Here is a 19,793-nt window from a genome sequence, read left to right on the forward strand (position 1 = left end):
AACACTTGTACTTGTCTTTGACCTTTCCATATTACACTTCTTTTTTACACCATATTCCCAAATTAGTCTATGTGGTATAGCACAGGAGGACCTGGTTCCAATCCTGCCTCTGATGCAAACTGTGAGACTCTGGGCAAGTCACTCTCAAACCTCTTAGGCCATGCTCCAAGACTATAAGTTGCAGGAATACACTAATATTGGAGGCAGCAAGATGGTGCAATTAATAGAGTGCTGGGCCTAGAGTGAGGAAGACCCGAGTTCCAATGTAACTTCAGATACTTATTAGTCCTATGACTCTGGGCAAGTCACTAATGCTTTTGCCTCAGTTTCCTCATCTGTTAGGTTCTTATTAGGTGCTAAGTTGGTACTTAACAATTCTCTAGCTCAGGGTTCACACCTTTAGTTCATACCTTTAAAAGGAGCAAGTTCGTTGGTTATAAGTAGTTCCCACAAGCCCCTGGAGTGCCCAAAAGCCAAAAGGATAAAAAGGAGGGCAGTCGGGAAGGAAGTAGTCTGCATCGGGTCAAGGACAAGACTTCCCGAGAGAACTTCAGGGAAGCTGGAGGAGATTCAGAGCCAGGATTCAGGAAGAAGAAGATTTGAGATTCTACCTTCCTCTCTGGCTGGTGGCTGCAGAAGCCTCCCAAGAAACCTCCTCACACAGAAGGATTATAATCTAGAGAGGACAGAAAATTTACATTTTGGAGCCCAACGGACGCGAAGGACTTATTCTGAGCCCTTCAGAGGAGCTAGCCCAGACTTTACACTCATCTATAAAATAAACTGGAAAAGGAAGTGGCAAAAAGGTGTAATAATTGCACTTACTTCCCAGGATTGTTGTAAAGATCAAGAGAAATAATAATAAAAGAACATAACAAGAACCATATCAATATTAGCTTTTGATGTTATCATCATCCTAATTATTATTAATATTCCTATATCTGTAACATATTGGAGTGAGGTCAAAGGAGATAACGTGTAATGTGTTTTGCAAACTTCAAAGTCCCACAGAAATATCAGTTATTATTTGGTTACACTATTTGTTTCAAAAAATGAACTTGCAAAATCTGATACTATTCTTCCTGATAAAATCTAAAATCTGTTTATTTTCGGGATTTTCCAAAAAGTTCTGAAACTAACAATAGGAAGGAAAACTAACATCCCCATGGTCCTTGGCCTTTGATGGAGGCAGCAGGGAGGCAGGGGAGCCAAAGCAACCAGCTCTTCTGTCCCTGCCCCCTCCAGTGGCCTCTATCACCTACTGCATCAGAATAAGGAAGGCAGCCGGACTTCAATTAGGGCCCCAGGAGGCAGATGGATTGGCAGGATAGCACAGACTCAGCAAAAAGGCAGGAGGTAAACTTGGTCCTCAAGAGTTCTGGGGCTCCACTTCCAAATCCATGACAGAGGAGGGGCTACACTCAGAAACAGATACCCCACTTTTTCTTGGGAAAAGGCAGTATCTGATCTCCCAGTATCTTCATAGAAGGAAAGATTGTCTCAGAAAACATTTCATTTCTTTATAAGTATTTCCTGGTTGGCACAGGAAGGCTCGAGTCACATTTCATTAATCATAAAGCAGCCCTTTCTTTCTTCCCTCACATTTTTTTTTTTTTAAAACTCCTCTCTTTTCCATTTGGCAAACAGATTTGCATTTTTTTTTTTTTTTGCCAGAATTAAAGATCTCTCCATGGTTCTTTATAGGAAAATATTCACTTGGTTTTTTGGACTCAGTAACAAAGTATGATACTGAGGCAAAGATGTTTTAAATTAAGTAAGGCACCCAGTGTGCCTGATAAGACTTCTTAGCCATTAAAAAAACCCAAAAAACCAAAAACACTTACCGCTAGAATCCTTTTCTTTCTCAAGTCACATTTCTCTTCAGAGACAAGCCTGAGAGACCCCCTTAGCTAGGATAATGGGGAGAGTGGATGTGTTTGGAGTAAAATTTAGCCACACCCTGAGGCCTAGGAGAGGAGTAACAGTGCCAGATAACAGTGGTTACCTGGGATAAATACTTAATGCTGACATGATTGCCTATTTTCTCAGGGAGAACTATAGATTCATTGTTCTCTTGAAATATTTAGCAATAATGAGCTCTTCATTCAGAGTTAACTGGAAAGACTGCTTTAACAAAAGCTGTCTCTCCCTACTTTCTAGTAAAAGCAGGTATGATCCAATATGAGTAGACAAACAAGATTCATGAAGATCTGAATGAATCCTGTTCCTACCAGGAGGTTCTTCAGGAGTTCAGGAAGGTGACAGAACGGAAACCATAATGGTTTTGAGGTTCTACTACTATTTATGCTATTTTGGATATATCATTAAACTTTTCCAATTCTCATTTTCTGTTAAAAACTGAGAGGAATTGTATTGGATCCAAGATGGGAACCCAAGTTTCCTGACACCAAACAATGCTCTTTCTCTGGCACTGGGATGTTATATCCAGGCTTGCCAGAGAGGTCTGCTGAATCCAGATAGCACTGTTCTGGGTGGACACTTTGTGGAGTCAGAGCACAGGATAAGATTGAGAATAGAGAGTTGTCAATTTAAATTAAGGGGAAGAGTCCATAAATGAATGAATTGAAATAGGATTAGAACCAAATGCTAATTGGATTTGATTGGATCCTGTGTGATAAAGAGTTCAGTCCCAGAGGTGAATGAACAAAGGAACCATCCATCCAACCTTTATCTTGAAGGGAAGATTTGTTCCTTTCCTTGGAATGAAGAGTATCATGTTCATACCAACAATTCTTATACCCCTTTCAGAAGATCAGTAAGGCAAAAACTATTTTCATGGTATATAATACTAAGACATAATTTGCCTATTAAAATATTCCTCCTTTTTCCAACTACTTATCTTTGAGGCTGGATTATCTTTATATGTTTCAACCAAAATTGCATGTTGCAACAGATTGAATATTGAGCAAATAAGAACCCTTATAATTATGCCAGATATTAAAAGAGATTTGCAAAAATGAGTAGTAAAATGATATATCTCTATTAAAATATATATATTCAAACCCTGTAACATATTAATTGACTTATTGCTATTTAAAATCTATTAATACATACTTTAAACTGCTATCAGTTAATTTGTAATATAGTAAATATTGATAAGATACATACAACATAAACAAAAGTCTGAGAACCACTGCTATAGGCATTTCAGATAGGGAAAGGAAAAACAAAGACTTGGATGCCAGTCTAAAGCTTGGTGAGTTTGAGAGGCTTAGTAGATAATTGTACATGTTAAGGAAAGAGGGAAACTAGATTTTAAAAAAAATTTAAATTTAAATTTAATTTTTAAAAAATAGTACGAGTAAGGTAGAAATATCAAGTTTGAATGATTTTTAAAAGTTCAATAAATCTCCCATACTTTGTCCCAATTTTCCCCACAAAGCAATTAGCAATTCTCTAGCTGAGTGGCGTGCCTGTTCTGTCACACACTTGGCAAGACAGATTTTGTGGTCCAGCAGGCACAACGGTTCCCCGGATGGTTGTGTCACAGCTACTCACCAGATTTCCCTGAAGCCACTCTTTTATGTAAGCTGCAGTGGGCTCTGGGATCTGATCCCGAAGGACTTCTCTTTCCTGAGGATCCTCCAGCATCTCCAACGACAGCCTTAGGTTCTCCATGAGATGAAGTACTGGGAACATGTTCATGTATGGGGATTGGGAAGGCAGCCCAACATCATAGACACCATTGCTGTGTTCAGCAGCCGATTTGGTGCCTGGAAGAGAGGAGGGGGAATTGAGGTTAGCCCTACTGATTTGGAAGTCTGCCTCCTGAACATGAACACAAACATCTGGTTAAAAATGAGACGATCAATGTCATCAAAGAGGATCTCTGTTTCTCAGATGGAATTACATAAGGTTTATTATTTTTTTTTTCCTGCATCTTCCTCCAAAGAGTCATTTCCCAAAAAATGTTGGATACTAAGATAGAGCCAGGAGTATCCAATTCTCCCCACTGCTACCTCCAACTCGGTCCTTAAAGTGGCCAATTGACATCAGGCCATCGCCACCAACTGCAACCGACTGCCTTACACAAAACACGAAAGCTAGCCTAGCTGCAGAGAGGATTGGGGAAGGAGAAGGGGGAGAAGGGAGGGGAATAGACTGTAGGCAGCATCTGCCAGGCAAGATGCATCACAACCACCACTGACCACTATTTCCCCTCAAATTCTTATCTACACAGCCCAGGATTCTGAATTAAAAATGAACTAAAAATCGGGAATGTGATGCTTTTAGACCATCTTGAGAAACAAACCCTATGGAGATTCAGGCTGACAACTACTCCTGTAGATATTATTGCCACAGCTATTGAAAATCCAGAAAAAAAACTTCCGCCATCAAGAACTCATCTTGGGCAATGTTAAAATATTCAACATGATAAATGATACTGCTGAAAATGTTTATTTTGAACTTAATATATCCCAGGAAGTATGGTAAGTACTTTACAATTAGTATCTCAACTGATCCTTACAACAATGCTGGGAGATAGATGCTGTAATTATTCCCATTTTACAAAGGAAGAAACGGAGGCAAACAAAGGTTGACTTACCCAAGATCACATAGCTGTATCTGAGGCTGGATTTGAACTCAGGTCTTCCTTACTATGAGCTCAGTGCTCAGTCCATTGGAGCACTTAGCAGTTGCTCTCATCAGACTAGAATGACTAATCTGACTAGAATGTAAGCTCTTTGTATCTGGCAGGCTTTACCAATGTACATATTTACATAATGCTTTACTCGTAGTAAGTGTTTTAAAAAATGCATTGTTCTTTCATTCATTCAAAAACACTGGTCCTTATACCAGTCTGATAAAATCCTTGTTCTCAAGTACAGATCTCTAATGGGGAAGCAACATGCTTGTTTAATCATGCATAAAGCATTTCTATATGTAGAGTAGAACAGAAAAAAAGGATTATAATGTCTCCTTTACTGAATCCTATCCAGATCATATCCCCTAACTGAAGATGTCCCTCTGGGTTGTGTTCTAGGTCCTCTTCTGTTTCTCTGTACCAAGTTGAGGACAAGAGCTCATATGGGATCAAATAATTGAAGGTATCAACAGTAAAAGTTATCAAATATCCTATCAAGATTTAGTTTATTATGTGAAAATAAACAAGCACAACCATTTCAGTAGTATGCACATTTTCTTTCATGTTTAATAAATGGTAAGATTACATGTATACAAAAATTTAAAATAAACTTATGATCAATTATTATTTATGCTATATTATCTATATAACTGAAACTCCAGTAGCTCCCTATTATTGCTTCCAAAAGCAAATACAAAATATTCTGTTTAGCATTCAACGCCCTTCATAACTAATCCCCTCCTACCTTTTCATTATTCTTATACCTTCCTCATCCATACTGCTCAACAATTCTTATAGACTAATACTATTCCATTATATTTACATACCATAACTTATTCAGCCATTCTCCAATTGATGGGAATCCATTCAATTTCCAGTTCCTTGCCATTACAAAAAGAGCTACAAACATTTTTGCACATGGGGGTCCTTTGCTCCTTTTTATGATTTCTTTGGGATACACACTGCTGGATTAAACAGTACGTACAGTTTGGTAGCCCTTTTGTCCAGTAAATATTTAATAAATATTCACTAAATGAATGAAACTGAATCTCCATTATCTATACAGCATACTTTTATTTTTAATTCTAACATATGAAAAATGAAATGAGCAGAACTAGCAGACCAACAGATATCATAACATTGTAAAATAAACAACTTTGAAAGATTTAAGAGTTCTGATCAGTGCAAATACCAAAGATGATTCCAGAGGACCCACCATGAAGAACGCCATCCACTTCCTGCCAGAAGGATGATGGGCCAGATATATAATGAATGAGACACATTTTTGGCTGTGGTCAATGTGAGAATTTTGTGCTTGACTACATCTGTAGGAAGCTAATTTTTTTAAACACTCCTTTTTAGTCTAATAATATTAAGGACTATTTCTCCAACCTAAAATCCCTCCCCAATTTTTCCCTTTAGGAAAGTCTAAGGAGCAAAAGTTAAGGTCTTTCTTTTAGAAAGGAATTCAATGTGATAACCAAATCTGGTCTAGTCTAGATAGGATCAAAGCCTCTCCCACCCTTTAAAGTAGGGCTCTCTTTTTTTATTCAAGTTTAAGATCTTAGGGATGGAACCCATTTTGGACCTAAAGGAGTAGTCCAGGAAGGGACTTGGAATAGTAATTGTTCTCAAATGTTAACAAACTATAGTATAACATATTATGACCTTTTCCTTATTTTATTCTTAGAAATGTTATCTCAAATAGTCTTGGGACAGAGAGACAGATTAGAGGTTATAGGAGTATACCACATTTTGGCATCTCTTTAAGCTAGAAATGGCTTGGACATGGTTTAATGTTTAATTAAATTGTTTGTTAATGGCAGAATTGAGCCTAAAAATGCACAGTATCAATATTTTCCAAAAGAAATTTATTTCAAAGGCTTCCCTTTTCTCTTTTGGGGGTTTGTGTAGCAAGAAGATTTATTATATCTTATATTAAATATATAATTTTGAAATCTCTCCTTTTCTGTGATTCCTTCTAAACTTCTTTTGGTACTTTTCTGTGAATGTAAAAAATGCTTCAACAACTTTTTCTTTCTACTTTTTTTTGATGGTAATTCCATCTAGTCTTTCTCCTGTCTTCCTCCAAAGTCCCCCTATAACTTTTTTTTTTTTTTTAAACAAATATGTAGCTAGATGGTGTGGTGGATAAAGAAAGCACTGGCCCAGAAGTCAGGAGGACTTGAGTTCAAATATGGCCTTAGACACTTACTACTTCCTAGCTGTGTGACCCCGGGCGTATCACTTAACCCCAATTGCCTCAGTAAAATCTAACTCATTTTGTATCTTAAATGTTATAAAAAGAGGGGTACAATGCTTTATCATCCATTAGATTCCTGGAATCAGATCAATACTTTTTTAGTGAAATGTAGCTAGAGTGAATTTCTGTAGAAAAATCTTTATTATTATCATCATCCTATACATTACAGAACAATACACAAAAGAGAATCAGAAAAAACTCTAGATCCTGTCAAGCACAAAGAGATTTTGACAGAGCTATTGAAAGAGTATGGGACTCTTGGTTAATAAAAACATTTACCTGAATGAAATAAATGAATCTCATATTTCTGTATCCATGAGTGGAAATCTCTACAACTTATTTCCTTTTGTACTATTTAATGGTGGTACAAGAAGGCTAAGAGAAATAGGGGCTGAAAGGTTGGAAATGCTTGGGAGGAGCATAGTTCAATTTTCTACTTATGCCCCACTCTTTATGAACTCATTTTGGGTTTTCTTGGTAAAGATACTGGTGTAGTCATCTGTTTCTTTCTCTAGTTCAATTTACAGATGAGGAACTGACACTTACCCAGGTTCACATTTATTAAGTGTCTGAAACCAAATTGGAATTCAGGTCTTATTACAGGCACAGAGATCTGTCTTATTCTGTTCACTGAGCCACCTAACTGCCCACCTATAAACGCAGGGTACTAGGACTTGCACAAACTTCTCAAACAGAAACAAATAAATAACCAATGAAGCACTTAATTTAGCAAGGTTGTGAGATCAACAGTAGTAGTGGGAAAACAGAGGAATCAAAGAAGAAAGCCCAGAAAGTATGACACAAGTCATTGAGAGGAAACTTTAGAAAGCAGTTGAGGATGATATTCCAAAGTTCTCCCATTAAAGAAGTTGCTGGTCTAGGAAGATGAATTAGTTTATGAAGACCTAAGTGTTAGGATCCCATCTGGGGAGTCAGTGTTAGAAATTAAACAGATATGTCAATATTACTAGAAGACCAGTGCATTTCAGAAAGCATAGATTAACTTTTCAAATGTGGAAGTGTCAACTCAATTCAACAAGCACTCTGTGTTAAATTAAATGAAAATACAGGATAAGAAATTCTAGATAACGTTGTCATCTGAAGTTCAGTTCATTATTGCTTTTAAAAAAAAATTCTGACATTACCTGAAGGATTCTTCATCCTTGATCCTTTATGATGACTGTTACCCATACTGGAAAGGTCTCTCTTCATTTGTGTCTTCCATCTGCCTGGGCTTCCTTCTAAATTCAACTTAGACCCCACCTCCAGGAAGATACTTTACTAAATCCTCCCCACCCCACATTGTCTTCTATTGACACAGTTGTGCACATAGACATTTACATTTTATCTTTGAGGTTAAGAGATGGAGTTTTGTCTTTCTAGTTTTGCGGACCAACTGGTAAGTATCTAATGGATACTTTTTGACTGACCAGCCTAATTAATTCTGCAAGTAAAAGGTAAGAAAGCTCCTTCTCATTTCTTCTCCTTGGGGCCAGATTTAGTTAGGATAATTTTGCAACATTCAATTTCAATAGCTTTCTGCTCTTTTTTTTTCTTTTTGGATACTGCATGCTGAATATAGGATTTTCCCAACTTCATTTTGTATCCATTTAGGTAGATCATTTGGCAACTAGATGGCAAAAGTGGTCAGATGCGGAGCTGGGAAAGTCTGAGTTACAATCTGATCTCAGACATTTAGTAGCTGAATGGCCCTGGAGAAGTCCCAAATTCTGTCTCATTTTTCTCATCTGTAAAATGAGCCGGAAAAAGAAATGACAAACCACTCCAGTATCTTTGCTTAGAAAACTCAAACCAAAATCAATTTTGGAAAAAAAAAAAAAAAATGACTGAACAACAGAGATCTTTCCATGCTTCTCAATATTTATCACATTCACCATGTCTAACATCACTGTAAACTGTGATACTCATGTATCACAACTTATTTAGTTAATTTTTAACAAAATAATGATTTAATTAATGGACATCTACTTTGTTTCAAGTTCTTTGCTACTTCAAAAAAGAAATATTTTGTTGTGTGAGGGGTCTTTATTTATTTATTTTTTTAATCATTTATCTCTTTGGAGTACATACTTGTGAGTTAACTCTGGCTCAAAAGGCATGGATATTTTAATTACAAACTTCATATATTTCCAAATTACTTTTCTTAATGGTTGGACCAATTCACAGTTTCATGAAACAAGTTCATTAATGAGTTCATCTTTTCATAACTTCTCCAATGGCTATTTCTATAATTGTTCATTTTTGCCAATTAGCTGGATGTAACAAGAAACTTTGGAGTTGTTCTTAACAGGCATTTTCATAATATTATTGATGCAAGACATAGGATTTTTTTTTTGAGGTACATATTCTGAGCACAATCAGTTTGTTAACCATGATTTGTATAACTTATAAGCATAACTGATTGTAACATACACACATAACTGTGTGACCCTGGGCAAGTCACTTAACCCTAATTCCTCAGTAAAAAAAAACCCCCAAAACAAAAAAACCACCCTACCAAAATCTTGTGTTCTATATTTTTTTCCCTCCCTTTCCCCTGCCTCCTTCTCTAGAGGGCAAGTAATCCAATTAAATGATTTTTCTTTTGACCCTCTTATTTTAAAAAATGGAGACAGCGTACATAAAAAATAAAACCATAATTCTGGACTATTGTATAGCTGGCTTTTCCTTTTAAATATATAATACATGTTATAATTAACTTTCAAATCTGTCCTGCTTGTTGGTGTTTCCATCTGACCTTTGTTCTCTCCTGTATACTTAAAAAAGTACTTCAGATGCAAAAAGATCAGGAATACTAAATAAAATGTCACTTTTTTTGATATCTTGGTTCATTTAGCTAAGCCATCTTTCCCACTGTTTGGAAGGATAAAGGAGAGAATACATTAGAAAATATGGGTGATTTAAGAATAATTAAAATGTATTTTTAAAAATTAGTTAAGAAAAGATTAAGCTACTTTTATACTAATGTTCCAGGTTCCTTTTTTTTTTTTTTTTTTAAATTCTAGTTAATGATGGATGGGTCATTCCCTATACCCTTCCAATTTTATTTCAATACTAAATATTAAATAAATGTCATGATTACATTCTTCTGACTTTGACAAAGGTTAGAAATCTATGCTTGCCTAAAAAGTGATGATAGGGTTATTCAGGAATGAGGAACTACAATTATATATCTTAGATTCTTTGACTTTTTCAAGAATTTCTTGAGTCTTTTTCAAATTGTGTTTTTCCTCAAATAAGGAAAATAATATTCTTGGGAGAAGAACCTGGAAAAGGAGCTGGTCCAAAGCAACAGAGACTCTGACGATGAGATTTCACAAAAATCGACGATAAAAAAATAATAGAGTTGGAATGGATTTGAGAGGTCCAAGCAACACTGAATGAGAATACTCAGTATAGTTAAACAGATGCTAAGAAGGCCCTGTGGTATTAGGGACTTTTTTTTGGAATGAGAGCATGTTGGAATCAAACAAGTCTGAAAAATGCTATGAGATAAAAGAAATAGTGGAAAGATCACTGATTTTGGAGGCAGAAGACATGGATTCAAATTCTGCCTCTCTATGACCTGGGGCATATTCTTTCAATCCCCCAGGTCATATTTCCTATCTGTAAAATGTGGAGGATTGAATTGGCTTTGGTTCCAGCTCTAGATTTAAGATAAAGAGTTTTAAACTATACCTATGAATGGAATACTTATAGTGATAAGATCTGGGATCTATTGAATTATATTTATGCTAAAGAACATCAAGGTCACAGTTCTAGATCACACCCAAATGGTTTCCCATTCAAAATTAAGAATCAGGAAAACTTAAAGATTCTCCCATTTTTCCCCGAAAGGAGAGGGAACAGAAGAGGAACTTTCGGGAAAGTTTATGGCAATGACTATAACTTTGATAATCCATGTCCCCCAAATTCTTTGTGTGCATCTCCTGTAATCCTAGCAAAAAATCCTCTGAAATGCTGAAGCAGGAATGGGATCCCTTGGCTCTGAATTATGTATTTGTTGTGATTTCAAGTCACCTGTTTGTACTAGAAGCAGCTGACCTTTATCTAATTACATACTCAAAGGTACATAAAGCAATCTCATGTGTGTGTACATATACACACACACATGTTATCACACTTTCAACACAATTTATATATTAAGGAATATATATATTTATATTTATTTAGGAATGATCTGAGAATAACTTTAATTTTGGGTTTGTTTAGTCATAATTTCGTCTTCAAGAGTGCATAGAAAATAGCACTTTTTAACAATAGGTCACAAGCTGCAAGTCACCTGATATTCATTTGCATAAGCAAATTCAGACTCTTTCAAGGTGAAGTGCCAAACGATTGTATATTTTGTGGTGCATTTGAAGATATGGGCAGAGGAGGGCTGATTCTATCCTTCCCCACCCTCCTACCAAGGCCCCCAATCCTAGAGATGAGAACCCCAAGGCTTCTCATCTCGTCCACAACTCTTATTGTTTGTTTTTTATTCTGGACCAGAACATCAGGGAGGGGATGCTGTGACATGCAAGTGAATTAGATTTAAGTGAGGGATAGCTGTGCAAGGTCACCTGCCTCACCAGAGCCATCTGGGTCCAGTGGCCAGACAGAGATCAAGAACCTGGAGATGGTCCTGGATGCAAGAGGAGCCTTGATGAAGGAAGGGGCAGAATAGGGTGGGACTCACAAGCAGACTGAGACCGAGTGCCTCCATTACATTGCAGTATTTATGTGGGGTATATGAGATATTGAGGAAGATATTGATTAGCACATCTAATGTCAGAGCTTGCCCAGTTCTTTTCAGGACTATTGATGTTCCTGATTCACCTAACTCTTACGTAAGACTCCAAGAAGCTCTACTGCACGTACATCAGTTACACACCAGTAAACAATCTCAGTAGATGGGCTAAACCAGGTTGATGATACCAGAAAGACCTCAAACCTGTTGGTGAAGTTGGGGAATAGCATGTGAAAACTTTCCCCAGTGTAACAGGTGGATGAGAATAATTTGGCCATGAAGATGGCTGAATCAGATGCAGTAGGGTGCTTAGAACTGGGTCAGGCATCAAAGTAGTCAAGGTCATACACTTCACCTTGGTTCATGGCCAGTGATCGTGATTTTTGTCCTATCACTGGAAAGCTGGCAGCCTTCAGAAAGAAAGAGTCAGACCAACTTCATGCAGCTCCTTATCAAATCCAATTCATGCACGAGTCAAGAAATTGCTTATGTCAATAGTCCTCTTCAAAATGAAGAACAAATAACAATGTTTATGTTTTTTTTAACCATTTAATATGTATAAAACTGTGCTACTGTTTTTAAAATTTTAGGTTTCTATCTTTTTTTTTTTTTTTTTTAATATCATTGATAAAGTTTTTATCTGTTGTGCCCTTAACCCTATTTTTGTAAAGGGCTGAAACTCTTGAGTTGATGCACTGAGGTCCGACAACTGACACTTAAGGCTAATTACGGATTGGACAATACTCTATTAGCATATGCTTGGAAAATGGCCCTTCCCACTATTCTGTGCTGGCTCAATAATTGGTGTTTACAGAGAATTGTAGGAGGGACTAGGGGGTAGAGTAAGACTAGCCAGAGTCACTTTTGGTGGTAGAGGAAGAGAGGTCATGGAAATCCTGTGTCCATCCCCTTCACTTCTACCCCTAAAGACCAAGGACTTTTGCTTATCCTGCCTCTGGCTGATTCTAAGGTATCCAGGGTGCTAACACATATTTTCTACACATATTTTCTCCATAAACTCTGTGGATTTTACATAATAAAGTGTTTTTATTTTTTAAACAATAGCTTTTTGTTTTCAAAATATATCCAAAGATAGCTTTCAATATATATCTTTGCACTGATAATAGAAAGGCCTGGAAAGATTTGAATGAACTGATGCTGAGTGAAACAAACAGAACCAGGAATACATTGTACACAGTAACAGCAAGAATGCACAGTGATCAACTATGAAAAACTTGGCTCTTTTCAGTAGTTCAGGGATCCAAGGCAATCCCAAAAGACTGTGAGCAGAAAATGCTATCTGCATCCAGAAAAAGAACTAGAGAGAATGAATATAAATCAACACATACTATGCTCACGTCTTTTTTCTGTTTGTTTGTTTGTTTGTTTTTTGCTTTCTCATGGTTTTTCACTTTTGCTCCGATTTTTCTCTCCCAACATAATTCATAAAACAATATGTATTGTTTTATGAATTATAAATTATATTCCATGAATAATCTGGCATCACATATTTACTAGTTGACTGTGGGCAAGTCACTTAACCCTGTTTGCCAGTTTCCCCATCTGTAAAATGAGCTAAAGAGGGAAATGGCAAAATCCTCCAGTATCTTTGCCAAGAAAACCTCAAATAGGACCATGAAGAGTTAGATAATGACTGTAAAAGAATAGCAACTACAATCATCCCCTACTTTACAGTGAAGAAATGGAAGCTCAGAGTGTCATCATTTTGTCCATACTCACTATCAGTTTTAAGTGTCAGAGGTATATAATATTTTCTGTTGAGGTTTTCTTGGGGTCTCTAGAGGTAGCCTTCTTTTCAGTTCAGTAATCACCACAAGTGCAGCCAGGGATTAAAGTCCAAATCGTTTATTGTCTCTTTCCAAGTCTTGTATCTTTCACTTGGGGCTTGGCTAGTTTTCTTAGAGGCCTATCTCTCTCCTTCGTTCTGAGAGCTTGAGCTCTCGCCTTTCTTCTCTGCCCTCTGAATCTCTCTGAATTCCAAAGGTTTGTGCTTCAACCAGTAGCTACCACAAAGGTGGTTGATAGAATCAATCTGTCTCTGTCTTAGCCTCTGAGAGCTTCTAGTGTGCTTGTCCCTTCTGGCCCTGAGAGCTTCTTCCTTATATGCCCCACACTGAGTACAAACCAATCATTATATCACTAGAAACCTTTATTTGTTGTAGGATTAAATCAATGCTAAACTAGATTTAACCACTATCTCCTCAATTCCATTTGTTTCAAGTTCTGGCCCACAACATCTCCTTGTAGGATTAAATCAATCATACTGAACCATACTAAATTAGATAACTATTGTCTCTATCAATTCCACTGACTTAGTTCCTTGTAAGAATCCTTTGTTTCAAGTTCAGGGTTCTGGTCCATAACAGAGGTAAATACTGAACTCTGTGCATTGTCTAGCATTAGTAGACTGAGTTTGAGGAATTAGGAATTCTTCCTCATTCAGGAAGTAAAAGGAAAGTTAGAGTGGAAAAAAGCAAGAGAGTCCAGCTTTGAGAAGAATGGACCCCACTCTCTAAGGCTCACACTCCAAAGAATGTTTGCTCAATTGAACTCATCGCAGGTTTAAGAGCTGGAAAGGAGTTGCCAAAAATCACCAAGACATTTTCTTCACGTTCTTTCCCTATTCCCTTATAGTCAATCATTCAAGCAAAGTTATAAGTTCCCTTGCGGGTACCAAGAGAGACTACAAAACTAAAACTCAAACTGAGTCTTAAGACTCCAAATGCATTTTAAATTTCTCATTTTATCACTACTGTGTCTTCTCTCTGTATTTTCCAGGTTTTTGATCTTTCTCTCTTCTTTTTCCCTCGGTCAGATAGAAAGAAGTTGTCTAAATGATTATATAAAATTGAGTGGGGCTCACTAAACCAGGCATGCAATCAGAAGGTTTACTGACTGACAGAGAAGTTGTGTAGATTAAATAAATGAGAGCCTGCTTGGTGGGCAGATACCCAGTTGGCATGGAGTTACTGTCCCTATTGTCTCATTTTGAATATTCAAATCTAGTTTGTCTCCATACCCATCTTTAACCTATGGCTGTCTACTTGAATGACTTGTACTACCTCCTGCCCTAAGAATCCCTTCCAGGGCTATGCCCCCATCTTCCACCATTCCTAAGCCATGATGAATTCTAAATTCTGTTCCTGTACTAGGAGTTCTGAGTATCAGTAGATAAAACCACAAAGGGGATCTTATTAAATTCACCACAAATTTGTAGGATATAACCTCTACCAAATTCTTGTTAGTTAACATTTTTTAACTCTTTCTTTTGCACTCCCTACAGAGTCTCTATAGTAAACCTTTTCTTTTGCTTTCTCACAATAAACCTCTTAGTTTTGATACCTTTGAGCAAATAACTCCCCCATTCACTTCAATGAAGAGACTGAAACTCCAACATGGCGTACCAATTCTTATTTATTTATTTTTTTTATTAAGTGCTTACAGGGTGTGCCAGTTATCTTGCTATGTGATGAGGCTATAAAGAAAGGTAAAAATTATCCCTGCTCAGTGTACTTACATTCTCATGAAGAAGACTCCATCTAAAATCCACTTAGTCTCTTAGTTAACAAGCATTTATTAAGCATTTACTGTATGCTAGACACTATGCAAATAGTTCCTGCATCTGAATTTACATTGTAATTGGAAAGATAACACACAGATATCCATGTACACACAAGATATATGCAATAAGTAAAAGCTAATCTCAGAGGAAAAGACAGAGGAGCAGAGTGGACTGGGAAGATCATTGAACAGTCTTGCAGGAAGTCAGAGAAGCCAGAAATAGAAGCTGAAGAGCGAAAGCATTCCAAAAATGCCAGATGGTCCATATTGGAGATAGTTATTTTGTTTTTGTTTTCTGCTAAGGCAACTGGGGCTAAATGACTTGCCCAGGGTCACACAGCTAGGACTTGTTAAGTGTCTGAGGTCAGATTTGAAGTCAGGTCCTCCTGACTCCAGGGCTCTATGCACTGTGCCACCTGGCTGGACGATAGAGTTTTGGATGTGAGGAACAGTAGACAAGCCAATGTAACTGGATCAGAGAATGTATGGAGGGTAGTAGTAAGTGTAAGACTAGAATATACAAAATAGATTCAGAGTAGATGGAGGATGAAATTGAGATACACTTTCATGTATATTATTGTAATCATAGCATATATTCTCTCACTGCTGTTTTCTTCATTTTGTATCATTTCAAGTCATCTAATGTTTTTCTAAACTCTTCAGTTACTGTTCACTTAGCGTTCAATTGTATTCATCATTTTTCCATATGTTCACTTTCTGAAATTTTGTTTTATTTTCAATGAGCAAACATTTATTGTTTCTAAATCTCATTGTCTCTATCCCCCAATTTGGCCACTTCCAAAAATTTTAGTCTATTCTGAATTTTGAGTTGGTTCTTTAGTAGGATGGTTGAGCCTTCTCTAATTCCTTTTTTCATGCATTCAACAGTCATTTGTTTTTCAAAATTTAATTTCTTTTTCTATACTTAACATAAAATGATCATTTCCATATATACCAAGCATCTACACTGGGACCCTTTAAATTTTTAAATGCCAAGTTTTTTCTTACCATTCCACTCTTCTTGAACAGGAAAATCATTATTTTTGTTTAAAAAGATTTCAGGAGCTCTGGGTTCTGAGCCAAACATTACTACTCCTTAGTCTGCTACCCTGAACAAGCAAGTCGCTGGACCTCTCTAAAGCCTCAGTTTACTCATTTTTAAAAGGAGGGATAATCTCTAAGGTCCCTTTTAGTTCTGAAATTCTATGATTCTATTACTCTAATTATTGGTTTACTTTAGCAAAGGACATAATTATATCTTGGAATACATTCTGCATGCAAACTCGTGGCTCTGGGGCTTCTGGGAGCTGCCCAATTGCCCACAGAATTGTGCAGATTCAGCATTCTGAGGTTGATAGAACTCGGTTTAGAACAGCATCCTTTCATTTGGAATGGGCCTTTCCTCCCTTAGGTCTCGCATAGTATTTTATCTGAGCCACTCACATACTTAGGAGTCTAGAGTTAGCTACATAGATTTAGAAGTGCCCTTAAAAAAATTATTGTCATTGACTAACTGACTGGTCCAGCCTCCCACTTAGAAAATGGAAATATTATTTTTTGTGTTAGAGAAAACATAGCATAATGGAAAGAAACTGGTCTTAAGTCCCATCTCTGATCTAAGCTGACAAGTCACTTAATTCCTCCGTGCTCTAGACCAGATATTTCAAACAGGTCTTATTGAATCAGATTAAAATGTAATTGGGAATTATTTCACAAAATATAGAGAGAACCTAGATAATGTTAACATGGTTTTCTGGCAGCTGTCAGGGATCTTTACATAGTTTTGTTATCCCACCCTATATGGCTCCATTTGTTTTTTTGGCAAAGATACTGGAATAGTTTACTGTTTCCTTCTCCAGATGAGCAAACTGAGGAAAACAGAATTAAGTGACCAGAAGGAGACTCTTTCTGACTCCAAGCTTGTCTCTCTATCCATTGCTTATGATATGACTAATATTTGTCAAAATGAATTAAGTTGAATTCATTGACCCTTTACTACTGGAATATTAAATGACAGATGAAAAAGTTGCGAGATCAAATATTGGGGGGTGGGATAAGGAGGGAATGTGGAAGCTAAGGAAGCTCCTTCTTGGTAAGAAATGAGATTTATTGAATAAGCTGCTCTCTATCCCCATGGTGTAAGAGACAGAGGGCTTGGGTTCAGAACAGGAAGAACTGAGTTCAATCCTGCCTCACACACTCAACTGGCTGTGTGACCCTGAACCAGCCACTTTCTTCTACGTAAAATGGGAGGATTAGACCTGATGGTCCCTGATTGCAGGATCCCATCTCTCTAGCCTCCTGGGCCATCACATAAAGCTCTCTACAGTCACATGCTGACTTAATGTCAACGAACATATTAACGTATATGCATGATTGTATTTTTATTTTGTTTATTACATTTCCATCTAGTTTAGCCATGTGTGGGTCTGGAAGTAGACTATTTGACACCTCTGCTCTAGAACCTAAGTCTTCTGTCCCCCTCCTTTCTCCCCGCCTCCCTCCCTTTCTCCTTTCCTCTTCTCTCTCCTTCTCCCTCTCCCTCTGCCACCTCAAGGGCCCAGCTGGAAAAGCTCTACTTCCTTTTAGTTCAGCTCCTGGCCAGGCTTTTCTGTGGTTGCCGACTCAGCAGTAGGGCACTTGCGAACACTCCCCTGGCTTGCAGCTCCATGAGGGACCTTTAAAAACATCCGGAAACCTCTCTGCTGGGCTGCTTTCCTGACTACAGCATATTTCGGAGGAAGAGACACCCTAGTTACACGTGTGCTTGCTCACTGTCCTGTGAGCTCTGCACTTGGAATAACAAAACACCACAAATCATAGAAGGGGTATACCCCAAGAATGCAAAATGAAGGATAGAGATAGGGATGGGGGAAAATAGGTTTACCCACTTTGATTATTCTCTCCCTCATTATCTGGATTTCTTTTTTTAAAATTAATTTTGTTTTATTTTTCTTTGAAAATTTATTTATTTTAAAATTTCCCTCACTTAATAGTATTTTTTCAAATTACATGTAAAAATAATTTTTAAACAAAAATTAATTTTTTCTCCTCCAAAAAAAATCTGTGTAGCAAGTAAAAGAGTCAAGAAAAACAAATCTCTGCATTTACCATGTATTATATATATATATATCTCAGTTTATGAATCTAGGAGATGAGTAAGCTATCTGTCAGAGAGGAATTTAGATAGGAGCAAAGTGTGTTTTAGGAGTAGAGAATATTATTTCTCTCAGAACAGCAAATAGAAATTTTTAACATTTTGGATCCTGACAGCTGGCCCCTCCTGATTGCCATTAGTCCTGGGAACCAGCATCCTCCTCCTCTCCCATTCTACTCTCCCTCCCCTCCCAGACTTTGGCAGCCATTTTATCAGCTTTGGCTCTGTAAGTCATCCATCGTAGCCAAGGACAGTCAAGCTTTTGACCCCTACTCTCCAGATAATGATGACCTTCTCAAGAGTTGCTGGGGTTAAGGGCAGTCAATACATTCACTAACCCACTGACCCAAAGAAACCTTCAATATTTCTACGCAGGCTTTATTTTTAAAGAGTCACAGCTAAATAGGAAAGAAAAGCCACAAATTGGGCAAGTATAAGGAGACAAGACATAGCATTGATTTTATGTGGTATTTTATTTTTTCATTCCCATGTAAATATAGCTCAGGCTACCTGGACCATCCTCACAGTTATAGTTATAGAGCTAGAAGAGATCTGTACAGATAGGGAAACTGGAGAGAGAATGTGAATTAGTGGAAGAAATGAAAATTATAATACAGGTCTGCTCTCTCCCAGTAGTACATCATGCCGTATCAAGCTCCTTCATTATAACTTAATGTCTTTATGAAAACCAGGAGGAAAAGGAATCAGTGGACAGAGAACTATTGAGATAGGGCTAAGCAAAACATGGTATCCCTGATCTGAGGCAAGGTTTAATTTGAGCTGTGCACAATTTGGATTTGGGGCCTACTTGTTAATCCAGCACTGGAAGGTAGATTCTTTGCTATGACCTACCCCATCAACAGTGACAAAGACATCCAGAGACAGACTGAGAATGCCTTAACTCTGAAGAGAATAATCTGAATTAGTTTGGCTTTTCCCCAAATTTTAGTCAATCAGTTAATTAATTAGGGTTTTGTTTTGTTTTTTTTGGCTGAGGCAATTGGAGTTAAGTGATTTGCCCAGGATCACACGCTAGGAAGTGTTAAGTGTCTGAGACCAGATTTGAACTCAGATCTTTCAGACTTCAGGGCTGGTATTCTATCCACTGTGCTACCTAGCTGTCCCTAAATGTTAAAAAATTTAAAAAATCTTAATTGGTAACTGTTGTTTTCAAACACCTGTATTTCCTATGACATTCCAGTTAGAAAGCTATGTTTTATAATAATTTTTTTTTTAAAAGTAAGAACAGAAAAAACTTTAACTTAACTAATAAACACATCCAAAAATGTAAGTCATACTATGTGACCAAACTAGTTTTTCAATAAACAAATGTAATGGAGACAGGAAGTTCAAGCGGCAGATAACTAACTGTCAGTTGAAGATAGAAAGGGAAAAGTCAGAAGTCTGTGTTTTCCTGGAACCATAGCCAGGG

The 19,793-nt window shown here is 37.2% G+C and overlaps 1 protein-coding gene and 1 long non-coding RNA gene across 2 annotated transcripts in view; one reads left to right on the plus strand and one right to left on the minus strand.

The window, feature by feature from the left end:
- PPFIBP2 (PPFIA binding protein 2) overlaps positions 1–19,793 on the minus strand; it is a 173,754-nt gene that overhangs the window by 106,209 nt on the left and 47,752 nt on the right. The window contains 1 exon segment of the mRNA XM_074275431.1: positions 3,520–3,734. Within this exon segment, the coding sequence (XP_074131532.1) occupies positions 3,520–3,734 (215 nt within the window).
- LOC141547083 (uncharacterized) overlaps positions 8,213–19,793 on the plus strand; it is a 46,913-nt gene continuing 35,332 nt past the window's right edge. Inside the window, exon 1 of the long non-coding RNA XR_012483504.1 lies at positions 8,213–8,268. This is a non-coding gene — a long non-coding RNA (uncharacterized LOC141547083). The remainder of the gene's footprint in view (positions 8,269–19,793) is intronic.

This window comes from Sminthopsis crassicaudata, chromosome 6 (assembly GCF_048593235.1).
Source record: "Sminthopsis crassicaudata isolate SCR6 chromosome 6, ASM4859323v1, whole genome shotgun sequence".
Taxonomy (NCBI): Eukaryota; Metazoa; Chordata; class Mammalia; order Dasyuromorphia; family Dasyuridae; genus Sminthopsis; species Sminthopsis crassicaudata.